The sequence below is a fragment of the Syngnathoides biaculeatus genome, chromosome 5 (genome assembly GCF_019802595.1).
Source record: "Syngnathoides biaculeatus isolate LvHL_M chromosome 5, ASM1980259v1, whole genome shotgun sequence".
In the NCBI taxonomy this organism is placed as follows: domain Eukaryota; kingdom Metazoa; phylum Chordata; class Actinopteri; order Syngnathiformes; family Syngnathidae; genus Syngnathoides; species Syngnathoides biaculeatus.
Genome location: NC_084644.1, coordinates 8143038 through 8156104, shown reverse-complemented (window position 1 = coordinate 8156104; position 13067 = coordinate 8143038). Strand labels below are relative to the sequence as shown.

General features: G+C 39.0%; 1 protein-coding gene across 2 annotated transcripts; it reads right to left on the bottom strand.

Moving 5' to 3' along the window:
• Positions 1–2: 2 nt before the first annotated feature.
• Positions 3–12448, bottom strand: ankmy2a (ankyrin repeat and MYND domain containing 2a). 2 transcript variants are annotated; one of them, XM_061819579.1, is made up of 10 exons: positions 11930–12448; positions 10702–10766; positions 8977–9115; positions 8796–8894; positions 7627–7787; positions 5583–5797; positions 3832–3967; positions 2773–2901; positions 1477–1591; positions 3–395 (listed from the first exon to the last, which is right to left on the bottom strand). In XM_061819579.1, the coding sequence occupies exons 1-10, from the start codon at positions 11994–11996 to the stop codon at positions 307–309; spliced, it is 1215 nt and encodes a 404-aa protein (XP_061675563.1). In that variant the 5' UTR covers positions 11997–12448; the 3' UTR covers positions 3–306. The 2 variants fall into 2 exon arrangements, with proteins under 2 accessions (XP_061675563.1, XP_061675562.1); XM_061819578.1 differs by lacking the exons at positions 10702–10766; positions 11930–12448 and adding exons at positions 9502–9578; positions 10605–10626.
• Positions 12449–13067: the final 619 nt, after the last annotated feature.

Sequence of the window (13067 nt, the reverse complement as noted above, 5' to 3'; positions counted from 1 at the left end):
AATAAAAATTAAAAAAAGTGATATTTATTCTTTAAGTGCATGTATTGAAACAAAACTCAAAACGCCAATAAACGCATGTACAGTACAATATTTTATGGTTATAAATATTTCAAAATGTACATTTTTGGGGGCTGTCGTGATACTGCAAGTTTGTCACTTTTTGTCTTTCCTCCACTCAAGACAATTTGAGTTTCACCTAAGACAAAAAGGACACAGCAGCTTCAAATGTCCGCTGGAGGCCTAGCGTGGTTTGCCTTGGTTGTGTTCAGTGAGTGTATACGTTGTGTTTTGTATCTTGTGATGTCTTCAATGTTGCGCGGGGGCAGTTTCCCCGTCGGCGTCCACATCTAGCTGCTTCAGGGACTCTGAGGCCTCCTCAAGTGCTTCAGTGTCCTCTGAAACACACCCACACAACGAACACGATGTGTACTCCCATTTTGAAAGGCTCACCGACCAATTTCACAGGTAACATACATATTCAGAACTTCTGAAAAGCCATTCAATGTAGTGACTGATCCACAACTTATAACAAGACTTGACTGTAAAAAAAAAGTTCACTATAGTGACTAATGTAGATTTATTTACCGTAATTTCCAGCCCCCCCACACGTTTTCAACCCTGTGGCTTTTGCGGTGATGTAGCTAATTTGTGCATTTTTTCTAACCGCCGCAAGGGGGCACTTGAGCGGAAAAGGTAAGAGTGAGATCGGTGGAATATATGTGCCGAAGAAGTGACTTTTACCGGTGTTTTTTTTTTAACCGACCTTGTTGTTGTGTGCTGCTGCTGTGTCTCAGAGATTTTTACCAGTATACATTTTTTTTTAACCGGCCGTGTTAGCGCCGCGCTGGTGTTAGCGTCACCCTGGAATGTTGCTGCAGTATTACTGCCGTGTCTCAGTGATTTAGGTATGTTTTTTTTTTTTTTTTAACCTTACCCTGTTAGTGCTGTGCTACCATGTTGCTCCTGTGCAGCTGCCGCTGTTTTTTTCTTTACTGGTATATTTTTTTTTTTTTTTTTTTTACCAGCGCTGTTCATGCTACCGTGTTGTTGCTATTGTTACACTAAGCTAAGGTATTAAAACTTTGTAAACTCTGTATCCCATCTTTCTTTGTAACTATCTCGTGTTTCAATGTGGACTTCAATGTGAGCACTTGCGACTTTTACACGGGTGCAGCTTATGTATGTACCAAATGGTATTTCCTTTACGAGTGCGCTGGGTGAGGCTTATAATCAGGTGTGCTTTGTAGGCCGGAAATTACGGTTATATTATAGATAGAGAGATAGAGAGAGAGAGAGAGATAGATAGAGAGATAGATAGAGAGAGAGAGAGAGAGAGGAGAGAGAGAGAGAGAGAGAGACAGAGACAGAGACAGAGACAGAGACAGAGACAGAGACAGAGACAGAGACAGAGAGAGACTAAGCAGCATCTAAAATATTTTTGACAAGCGTTCTTCCATCGTAACTGATGTGACCAACCCTTGACTTGGTCGCTCTGTGCCTGACGCTGCTCTCGCTCCTCCTGAAGCTTCTTACAGACTTTCTTGTGCGTGAACCAATGCAACTTCTGACACGCTTGGCCGCAGTAGATCACCTGGTGACAAAATGTGGAAAACAATGTAGACAAACTGTTGCCTGTGCCACTCAACTTCCACCTCATCACTTTGTTAATGCAAATTTTTGTATACAGTTTGTATTGAGGGGTTTTTTTTTTTTTTTTTGGTCTGTTTATTGGTGAAAGGACCCATTATTTTTAGATCTATTTTGTTTACCATGACTATTTTATTATATCAAAGGGAAATTAGAGATTTTTCAATTGTTTTTATTTTAAAAGTCTGTCTAATCTAAACTGAATCTAGTCTTTTTTGTAAAATATGAAAATAAAATACTGCTAATCAATTGTTAAACAAATGCTAATTAATTTACCAATGATTTTTCAAATGGAAATAAAATTGCAACTCAAGTATTTTTTAATCAGAATTCAAACTGTTTGCTACTAATTTAAAAATATAATGACCACAACTTATGTACTTGTTCATGTATTTACAGTCTTTATATGTAAAATACAAAAATAAACTAATTTGGTGTTAACTACCAAAGTCATTAATAGGTGCAAAAAAAAAATTACAAAAGTATCATTTGTAAGTGGTATATTATTTAGATACATGTACTGTACCTTAAAAATTTAAGGTTAATCCGATATCATTTAATGGTTTTTTAAGATTTTTATCGTCAATTAAGAATTTTCATGGGCGCCGCCATTTTGGCTAGTCACATGACCTACACACATGGATGTGACGCATTATGTGCCCCAACAAATGTTCGTCAACTGATACTGCTATTTCTCCATCAGATGAGTATAAATCTGAGAAATCAGCACTGGTCAACAACGTAAGGGAGCCTTTGTTGGGGCACGTAATAAGTCACATCCCCGCACATAGATCATGTGACTCACCAAAATGCCGCCACCCATGAAAATTCATAATTGTTGATAAAAATCTGCTCAAAACACCATTAAATAATAGCGGATTAACCTCAAATTTTCAAGGTACAGTACATATGACATGACCTATCGGATACATTGTTAATCCAAACGACCAGACTTCGCCTATAATTTAACAAAACTGTAATTTTTATAGTAATGTAAATACAACTGAAAATATGATTCAAGACAGAAAAATCCCTTGTATAGGTGTCATATCATCAGAAGACTTTGCTGTTTGTTAATGATCATATTTGTTTGTGTTAAGATCTGAGAGAGAAGTCGGCATTTACCATTTTACAGATGGAGCATCTTTTCTGGGCTCCCTTTTCTCCACACGAAGTGCAAAACTCTGCATCCATGAAGCCGACCTGACCCGTAATGGCCTGAGTCAGCACAGACAGCGCTGTGGGGTCATTGCCCTGTCATGGTAGGAAATATAAAAAAAAAAAAAACACATTCAAAAAGAGAAATCTTCAGGCACACTGGTACTTTGAGTTACCAGTTATTTCTGTGACCAAACTTGTAACTTCATTTAAATACAGTCATTTTCATCACTGAAATAAAGTAAAACACTATTCATTTGTTCCAGCTCACCCACCAAAACAAAGTTTTTCTAATGAAGGAAATGTGCAGTGTATTTTTATTGTGTTAAACATTCTGGCAAAAGAATGTACGAAAAAATTTTTTTTTCCAAAACGTATTTCCAAATAATTTAGATAAAAAAATATCTTCAAATTAGCCTATTTCATGTTTTTTAATTTTTTTAATGAGAAAAATGTCCATGCAAAAGAAATGTATATTTTTCCAAAAAGTATTTCCAAATAAGTTATGGAAAAAAAAAAATCTTCAAATTAGCCTATTTCATGTTTTGTAATTTTTTTAATGAGAAAAATGTCTATGCAAATGTGTAAAAAAAATATTTTTCCAAAAAGTATTTCCAAATAATTTAGTAAAAAAAAAAAAAAAAAAAACTATTAGCCTATTTCATGTTTTGTTATTTTTTTTAATGAAAAAAATGTCTTATTTTTAACATTTTGAGTTTATATAGTGTTGCTAATTCAAACGAGATTTAATTTAGGTGTAATCTCACTGCCACAGCTGTCGTGGTGTGAAATTACCGAGTGTACTGTAGTTGTTGTGTCGGATGCGCTATTGAAGGAGTGTGACCTTGTGGGTGACATCGGGAGATGGAGCCTCTCCGTATGACTGTTCACATTTTCGACTTGACCGTCCCGTTCCATAAACATCAGAAACCGCATGAGCGAATGTGGCTCGTAAATCAAGGTACAACTGGATTTCTTGGGTCAAAGGTGATGAAATCACAGCACAGTGCCCCGGGTGGAACTCACGATGCTGACAGGAGCGATGCTGCGGACCAGCTGCTGCAGCAACGTGGCCTCGCTGTAGGGGAACTTGCGCACGCACTCGCGGATGAACTTCTCCTGGAACACTGGAAAGCCGTCGCTGTCTCGGCCCTTCAACAGGCTGCGAAAAGAATAAGTCGCTTGTTTACAATGCTGATATCAGGTGAAGAGAACAAGTCAGTGTACGGTGTTCCCTCACTATATCACAGTTTGTTAGGTGTCCCTGACTATATTGTGTTTTTTGTGATGCATTTTTTTTAAATGTTTTATTACAGTATACTCACTGTATTGCCACATGTAGGAAAGGAGAGCCACAGTTGCAAAATAATTGTTCCCGCCATTTATTCAACCCCATTTGAAGATAAACATAAGCACAGGAGCTGCTGTCAGCCACAGCTCTCACTCAGACACATCCATGTACAGACACTACAATAGGTACAGTACTATCTATGCAATTTATGCTTTCAATTAGTTGTCAAATTCAAACACTTATACATTGCGTTTGAAGCTAAAAGCTTTCAAAAAACAGTGTTATGTCAGACATGTGATTTGACTGAATGAAAAAAGACTGCAAAATTGCCCGGGGGCTGCAAGCATGATCAAAACATGATCACCAATTTTAACGTTTTATAAATTGGATTATGAATGAAATATATCTAGTACATCGATAAATAAATGTTATTCTGCTTTCAAAATGTCCACAATATGATCGTTCGTTATTTAGATGCATACTTTTACCCCACAAAAAATAAATGCAAACACGAATGCAACTAAGTAAACTACTAAATTGAATTCAGATCTGCATCACGGCATGGAAGCGTCCTTTCCTAGCGTGTATATCTTATCCATTCAAAAACGTTTTAATTTCTTGTTTTAGTAAATGATTGAAACGCATGAATTTGACAACAATTATTTACGTCATGTGTCGTTATCAGTAAATAATACAGACATTTTTACAACTAACTGCTTCTGAACTCTCACCGTCTGCAATTGGGTTTGGTTGTTGGCCTTGGGTTGACATTTTAATGTAGCAGCTATAAAAACTTCACTTTCGTTGCTTTCAGTTGTTTGACGTGTTTCACGTGAACTTTCAATGCCTTGAAAACCTCTTGATCCATAGTCAATAGTATCCTGACCCCATGTGTACAATGCTTTACCGGGTCGACCGATTTTGCAAATGAAGTCACTTAACAGAGTGGTAACTTCCTTCTTTCCAACTGTATCGACGATTTCTCGTTCCATGCAATCAAATCGGAACTTATTTTTGACATATCTATCAACTTCTTACACTCGAGAGGTCTTTTCTCTTGAGCACAGTCATCGTGTTGACCTGAAAATGGCCCCATGAGCTGCCTCGTATACAGTAAGCGTTTTCATTGGTCAGGAGGAACACATTCGACCAATCAACAGACGTGTATATAATCTTCCACCTCGCTTGCAAAAGTCGGACCGGAATATGAATTAGTGCAGATTCTGACACGGGTTATGGTCGGAACATTGCAGAAAAACGGAGGATATATATATTTTTTAATCAATGCAATTTAAAAAGATGGAATTCCACCTACAAACGGAAAAATCACTTGTGTTATATTGTTCCTTTATATGATGCATTTTCACCGATTGTGCGTTGGTCTTTATTATTGGAGTATTTCGGTTTCTTTGCACCCTACCAAAGGCGGTAGTGTGCCACCATTTTAGAATTGATGTGATGGAATCCACAGTGTGAGGTCGCTGACCTTTTGATGAGTCCGTCCAGCTGATCGTCACGCTCGCTGAGGAAGGAGGCGCACTTGGCCAGCACACAGCTGATGTAGTGCATCTTCATGGCCAGCACCTCGTTCATGTCGCGCTGCTTCATGCACTTCTCGCAGATGAGCTCCATCACGCGACGGCACTTGTCCAGGGCCGCGGGCGAGGCCAGCAGCGGGTTCTCCTTCACCAGCATCACCACCTGACACCATAAATCACGCGACTAAATTACGCTACGACAAAAAAGGAAGCTTTTGGCAAGTGCCTTTTCTGTCTCTGAATTTTCCATAGGCTAATGTTATCATATCCTATTTAGTTTTACTGATCTCATAATACTGCAAACAATAGCACAAGATGATGGAAACAGTATAATTCGTCACAAAGGCAGACTTAGCATTACGCAAACCAATATCCGGAAACACCCAAATGTCTCCTAAAAAACAAATTTGATGAGTTTTCTTCAATTAACAGTAATTATTTTAGGCTTAATTCCCATGCTTCAAAAATAATTATGATAATTATCGTTTCCATTGCCTCCCGACCCTTCCTCTTCCATTTTCTTACAGCACAGGTGCAGACCGACTAAGGTCAGTGCCTCACCAGCCGTGAACCATTGCAAACACTGGCCTGAGATTATTGCTGTATGCTGTTATTATCTCTTGCTGTTCCATGTGTTTTAAGTTGCAGTCGTTTAAAGGTTTGTCATGACCGTGACATCGATGCTAATTTCCATTAGCCTGTCAATGACTTTTCAAATTACATGTTAGCATTAAGAGAACAGATTTTCATTTGATGAAATAATATGGTTTGGTACATTTTTGGGTGGCAGGGTGGATCCAGCCTCACAGTTCTGAGGTCCCGGGTTCAATCCCAGACCCGCCTGTGTGGAATTTTGATGTTCTTCCCGCGCCTGCGTGGGTTTCCTCCGGGTACTCCAGTTTTCTCCCACATCCCAAAAACATTCAACATTAATTGGACATTCTAAATTGCCTCTAGGTGTGATTGTAAGTGCGCCAGTTTGTCTCCATGTGGCCTGTGATTGGCTGGCAACCAGTTCAGGGTGTACCCCGCCTCCTGCCCGTTGATAGCTGGGATAGGCTCCAGCAATACCTGTGACACTCGTGAGGACAAGCGGTGTATCGATGTATGGATGAGTGGATGGTAGATTTTGGTGTTTAAATATCTATCCATTCATCTTCTACACCAGTTATGCTCTTTTGGGTCACAGGTATGCTGGAGCTTATCCCAGCTAATTGTGGGGTACACCCTGAACTGGTCGCCAGCAAATCACAAGGCACATGTAATCAAAGTCATTCACACTCACATCTACGGGAAATTTAGAGTCTTCAATTAACCTACCGTTGCACGTTATGGGTACCTGGGAGGAAACCAGACTACCCGGTGTGACGGTCTGAGCACTCCTCCATGCTGAAAAGTTTCCTTGTGATGAATGAGCATGAGTTACTAACAGGGGAACTCTGAGTACGTAGCAGACGGATACTGGGAAACGTCCCGGTCTCAGTTTCCCTTCTTCTACATAGAGGGAGCTAAAATATGTTATAACTTAACCCTAATCTTAACCTAACCTTGTTACAAAAGTTGATGAAAAAAGAGATATACACATATATGTACGTTCGCAATGTTCGTCTTTCTGAGACGTCCATAGCGAACATGAACACTCTGCGAAAAGTTGTCGAATGGCACATGTTGAAGCACACGGGATAAAACCCACACAGGCACGGACAGGGAGAACATACTGGGAGTGGTATTAAAAAGCTTGAAACTGCTTTTCCAAATAATTTTTCATTATCTGCAAAATTCTCTGTCGTTTTGAAACGAGCGGGGTTTAGTCACCATGCAGCCATACATCAATTCTTTTCTCACAAGTCAGAAATGGCGGGGTTTCAAACAAAGGCTCCTGTCTTGAAAAACTCGCAATTTGAGTCACTTGTATGTCAAGGAACCACTATTTTAGGATGTACCATATTCAGTAGTCTTAAAAGTCGATTACACAGCATTTTTCAACATTACCTTAACAGGATTGAGGTTGGTGCTCATGATGATCTTGTGTAGGGGTCCGGCCAACTTGGGGGGAAGCTTGGGTTCCTTCTCCAGACCCTGAGGCTTAGTGTAGTAGTCCAGTCGGGCACGAGAGAAGAAGTTGTTGATCACCGTCACGCAGTCGTGTTGCCCTGGATAACAGGCCGCCATTCAATTCTTCAAATTCTACAATGTGCAAAAACTCGAGTACTCCATGTGCTTGAAAGGAAGACATGCAATGACAAAGCGTATTTCACTGAGACAAAAATGGCTGCATCAGAAATGGGATGTTCAGACCCACAATCTTAAATGTGACAGAACCATGCCAAACAAGTAATCAAGTATAGTGGTGCCTTCTCATATATCAATGCAATCTTGCCTATTGAAATGAATCAAAATACCACTCAGCCGTTGATTATGCTTTTTAATAAAGAAAAGCAAGTGTATTGTATAAAAACACATAGGCGAATGTAGGAATTAGGTTTTATGAAGTGTAATTACGCTATGTTGGGACAAACTGAAATACAGAATAATAACTACAGTGTTGTACATGAGCATGTAAGGAGCATGGCCTCAAGTGTACCGTAATTCCCGGCCTATAGAGTACATTTGGAAAGAAAATAGTATTTGGTACATACATACGCCGCAGCTGTGAAAAAGCTGCAAGTGCCCGCATTGAAACCCACTTTCAAACACGAGATATTTACAAAGAAAGAGAGTACACAGAAAGAGTTTAACGCTAGTACTAACACTGGCGCCGCGCTAAAGCTGGCGCTAATGCTAACAGGGCCGGTTAAAATGAAATTCACCGGTAAATATCACTGAGACACGCCAGTAACACAACAGCAACACGCTAGCCCAGCGCTAACGCTAGCACAGCGCCAACAGGGCCGGTAAAAGTCACTTCCTCGGCATATATATTCCACCCGTCTCATTCTTACCTTTTCCGCTTGAGTGCCCCCTCGCGGCCGTTAGAAAAAAATGCACAAATACTCCGCATCACCGCATAAACCACAGGGTTGAAAGTGTGTGAAAAAGTCGCGGCTTGTAGGCCGGAAATTACGGTAACTTGAGAGGCTGGAGCCGGTTGGACCAACGTTGAGTTGTGGCCTATAGCAACTCCTTGAAAGTGTTGTCATTGTGTATTCGTCTACACGTACCAACAAAGGCGGCCATTTGGCCTGCGGTCCTGCCCACGGAGTTGACGACGTCAGTTTCAGCCCCAGCATCTAACATCATCCAAGTGATGTCTGTCTTCCCTGCGAGCACAATCAAAAATGGCAGTGGCCATCATGTATGACACGGCGTGTTAACGCTGCCTTTTTAGGATTGCCAATGTACCCGAGAGTCCGGCGAACATGAGTGCGGTGTATCCGTGCTCGTGTTCGTTGCAGTTGACGTCAGCGCCGTGCCGCAACAGGAGCTTGCACATCTCGGCTTTGCCCTTGTAGGCGGCGTGCATCAGGGGCGTCATGCCGTACTGTAAAAGGGGATGACACGCATATTCAAAATGACACCTTAATCATTCATACACTGTGGTGCCCTGAGAGGAGTTTATATTTCTCTCAGGACAATTCTCTTAACTCGAATCATCTTTCTCATCAAGTTAAATGAAAATACCGTTCATCTCTTGCAGCCTCCCCCCCAAAAAATAAAAATGTGCAACCAATTCAGGGTGTACCCCGCGGATAACTGGGATAGGCTCCAGCAAGCCTGCGACCATTGTGAGGATAAGTGAAACAAAAAAATGGATTGGTGAATGAATGAGCCCATTTATACAAATAAATTAAATATAAAGTAAAGAAAAACTGTTTATGTACTGTGATTTATTCTTTGCAACTGTGCAGCTCCTTCTGGTGTACTCACCTTGGCTCCCTGGGCGGAGTATAATTCAGATATGTGGAGACGGAAAAGATCACAACTCCTAGTAAGCTGCAGTAATACTCGTTTTTCATGGAGGACAAAGAAAAAAAATGCTGAGTATTTTATTGTCTGTCTACATGTGTTTCTCCACCATTTGTTTTAAAATGTCCATTTACAGCATTAAAAAACGGTCACACTGACTTTGTTTCCAATTAGCGAGGTAAATAAAAATAAAAATGTGTAAAATGGAATGCATAAGGGCAAAATTCTGTTATCGTTTTGAACACAAAATGTGTAAGCCTTTGTTTTATGTTTAATCTGGCAGCAAAGAGTGGCAATAAATAGCTTTAAGACACTTTTTTAAAGAATTGTTCCAACAATCGGCTAAACTGCTGTTTGTTGGGAAGTGAGTTGCATCAATTTGTATCAGTGCACAACTGTATTTAACTTACCGGGCAGTTTTTGAGTAAAATATGAAAAAAACAATGATTTACAATTAAAACGAACATTTTACCAACACTGATTCTTTTTTATTTTTTACTTCGCGCACCTGTTTGTTTTAAAAAATCCAATGTGACCATTGAGCAAAAGTTTGCATCGCCCCGACTAGTATAGAGGCTCGATAAGCTGAAGACTGATCGGATTTGGTGTCTGATGATGAATTTTGTTTTACTTTTGAAGCATATTCTTCCAAAACTGACCTCTCAGTTGTGCCACTTTTGAGGAAGATTAGAGTGGAAAAAAAGATAGCAGATGAGGGATTAAAGCGACTATTTGGGATTGTTATGACCAGACAAAAGGTCAGAATGCATATTCAAAAAAATGAAAATAAAAATCACTTTTTTAAAGAATTGTAGACGGAGGTGTTAACAATACAAATAAGTCAACAATAAGAGTAAAACATGCTTCTGACATCTGACTTTGACACATGGACTTGGAAGCTGAAGGGTAAACAAAGATGAGAGAGGACGCGAAGGGTCCTTATACTACTTCAAGGGGGTCACCAATGCCTCATCACGTGTGTATCCATCCATTATTTGAGCCGCTTATCATCGCAAGATTATATTTTGACATCGGAAGCTTCATTCTTAAACACAGGTACATACTTTGCATTGATTTGAATAAACTATGATGGCTGCCTGATGGAAATCTCAAAAGATGGCTCATGAGAGTAGGGAAAAGTGCAATTAAATGTTTTGTAACCTCATCCAGGCAATTGACTCTGACATCTTTGCAGCCTAGGAGTCTGGATGCCTCTTGGACATTTCCTGCAATTTGGAAAAAGAAAACATAAATGAAGATCTGTATTTTGATTAACCCTCTCATTATGTTTGTTACTTTGGTGGATCGCAAATATTCATGGGTAAATGTGACCCACAGCAACTTCAATCAATATTTAGTACGCTGGGAAAATTCCCTTCATCCCTTTTTAGGCTGCTGTGTAATATATGCACATGGATGGGTGTTTACAAATTCAAAAATGTCTATTTTTTAGAAACATTTTAAAAGAAAAATACCAAAAATGCAGCCAAGAGAAGTACTTTTTTGAAAATATATTAAGTATTTGAGAGAATTCTTCCATTCAAACTGGGTAAATTTGACTCCCAAAATAACAGCAGGGTTAAAACATTGAAACTCACAGTAACCACAATATTGGAAAGTATATCGCCAAATGTGCCTATACTAGAACATTAACCATGGCAACTTGAAGCTACATCAAACAAAAAATCTGCTATATTGAAATTGTATGATGAATAATGTATGCATGATACACTAAAGCTGTATAGAACATTGAGTTTGAAGGAATTTATATATTTTGTGTATATACAAATATGCAGGTTTGGAATTCTAAAAATAAAATATGATATAAATAAGGTACAATGGAGGTGTGTTAAATGTAAATTTCATTGAAGATGTACAGACATTAGATGCCACATTCTGTATACACATATAACATAATGTACATTAGAGGTATATGAATTAAACATATGGTGTATAGACCATTAAATATGAAAATGAGACATAGGTAGCAGACAAATGTATTTTTTTTTTACATTTAACACAAATTATGACGTACCATGCTACATTAACTGTATAACAATTACTTATGTGGCAAATGTGGTATGAGAGCTTAATTAGAACACGAGTCAGTTAAGATATACTTTGCTTTTCTACATTAAATGTGGCATAGTAGAAGTTTACAGACATTTGTGTAAATATGACATATAGGAGACGTAAATATGTCTAAGTTTGGTTGTTCTTATCCATCTTAAGAAACCAAAATACCGTAAGCACTCGGTGAAATGAATTGCACTTTTAAAACAATAAGGCAAAAACATAAAAAAGTAACGTATGTAGTGTTTCGTACAAGCTAACAAGTTTTAACCACAGTGCACTGTGGGGCTTAGCCGGATATCAGTTTAGCACTTACCTGTCGTGATAACGTCAAACAGCTCCTTTTCACTTGGGGCCAAGTCTCCTTTCTTGGCCGCACACATTTTGACGATTTAGGAGAGGTTGGGAACGCCCAAATGGCACCAAAAAGATGGCAAAATGATGGCGTTATGCTAGTCTAAATGGCAAATGTTGTGTACTAGGTGATGCTCCAGCATGAGAGCAGCGAAGCTAGCTTAGCTCGAGATGTCATGTGGAATGCCCCAACGCGGAGTCAAATCAGGGGGGTGTGAAGAGTTGAGATAGAAACGTACTGTAGTTATATAGCTAATCTAAATAACCTGTAGTACATATTAAGTATTAAAGGAATAAAAAAATTAGTAACACTGTAGCATGTGGTTGAAATCGTTTGTTTAAACAGATTCACAAATGTACTCTCCCCTACTCTTTCGATGAAATACTCGGCACCCATGCGTGACGTTCTAGAAAATTCATTGAAGCCTCAGAGCACGTGAGATTTTCAATGACAGAGAGAGTTTAAAAATTTTATTAAAATATAATTGGTGAATATTTAGGAATTTAAAAAGAGCATTACATTGGTATAATTTTTCTTCTATAAAATTTTTGGACGTAAGTATCGGTGGTGTTTCAACTGGTAAAGCACAGTTCTGAGACCTTGGGTTCGATCCCGGCCCCGCCTATGTGGAGTTTGCATGTCCTCCCCGTCCTTGCGTGGGTTTCCTCCGGGCACTCCAGTTTCCTCCCACATCCCAAAAACATGTAACATTAATTGGACACTAAATTTCCCCTTGGTGTGATTGTGAGTGTGGCTGTTTGTCCAAATATTAATATTGTTTTTCTCAGGTGTTCAAATACTTATTTGCAACTGTATTACACAAATAAATCGTTTAAAAAAAAACATACATTGTGATTTCTGGATTTTTCTTTTTAGATTATCTCTCTCACAGTGGACATGCACCTACGGTGAAAATTTCAGACCCCTCCATAATTTCTAAGTGGGAGAACTTGCAATATAGGAGGGTGTTCAAATACTTATTTTCTTCACTGTATATGGACTTTAGCATTGTGTGTTCGTAGAAAGCAAAGTTATTCTGAATACACAAGCAGCTCAGTCAGCTCACTTATTTCAAGGCATCACTGTGTTTTTAATAAAG

What these genes read in the sequence shown, in the direction of transcription:
- ankmy2a (XM_061819579.1), bottom strand. Translation starts at nt 11,996, where the DNA reads ATGTGTGCGGCCAAGAAAGGAGACTTGGCCCCAAGTGAAAAGGAGCTG. An exon ending in GTTTGACGTTATCACGACAG is followed by an intron (nt 10,767 to 11,929) that starts GTAAGTGCTAAA and finishes TCCAAATTGCAG; the next exon opens with GAAATGTCCAAGAGGCATCC. An exon ending in CCAAATGGCCGCCTTTGTTG is followed by an intron (nt 7,788 to 8,795) that starts GTACGTGTAGAC and finishes CCTGTTATCCAG; the next exon opens with GGCAACACGACTGCGTGACG.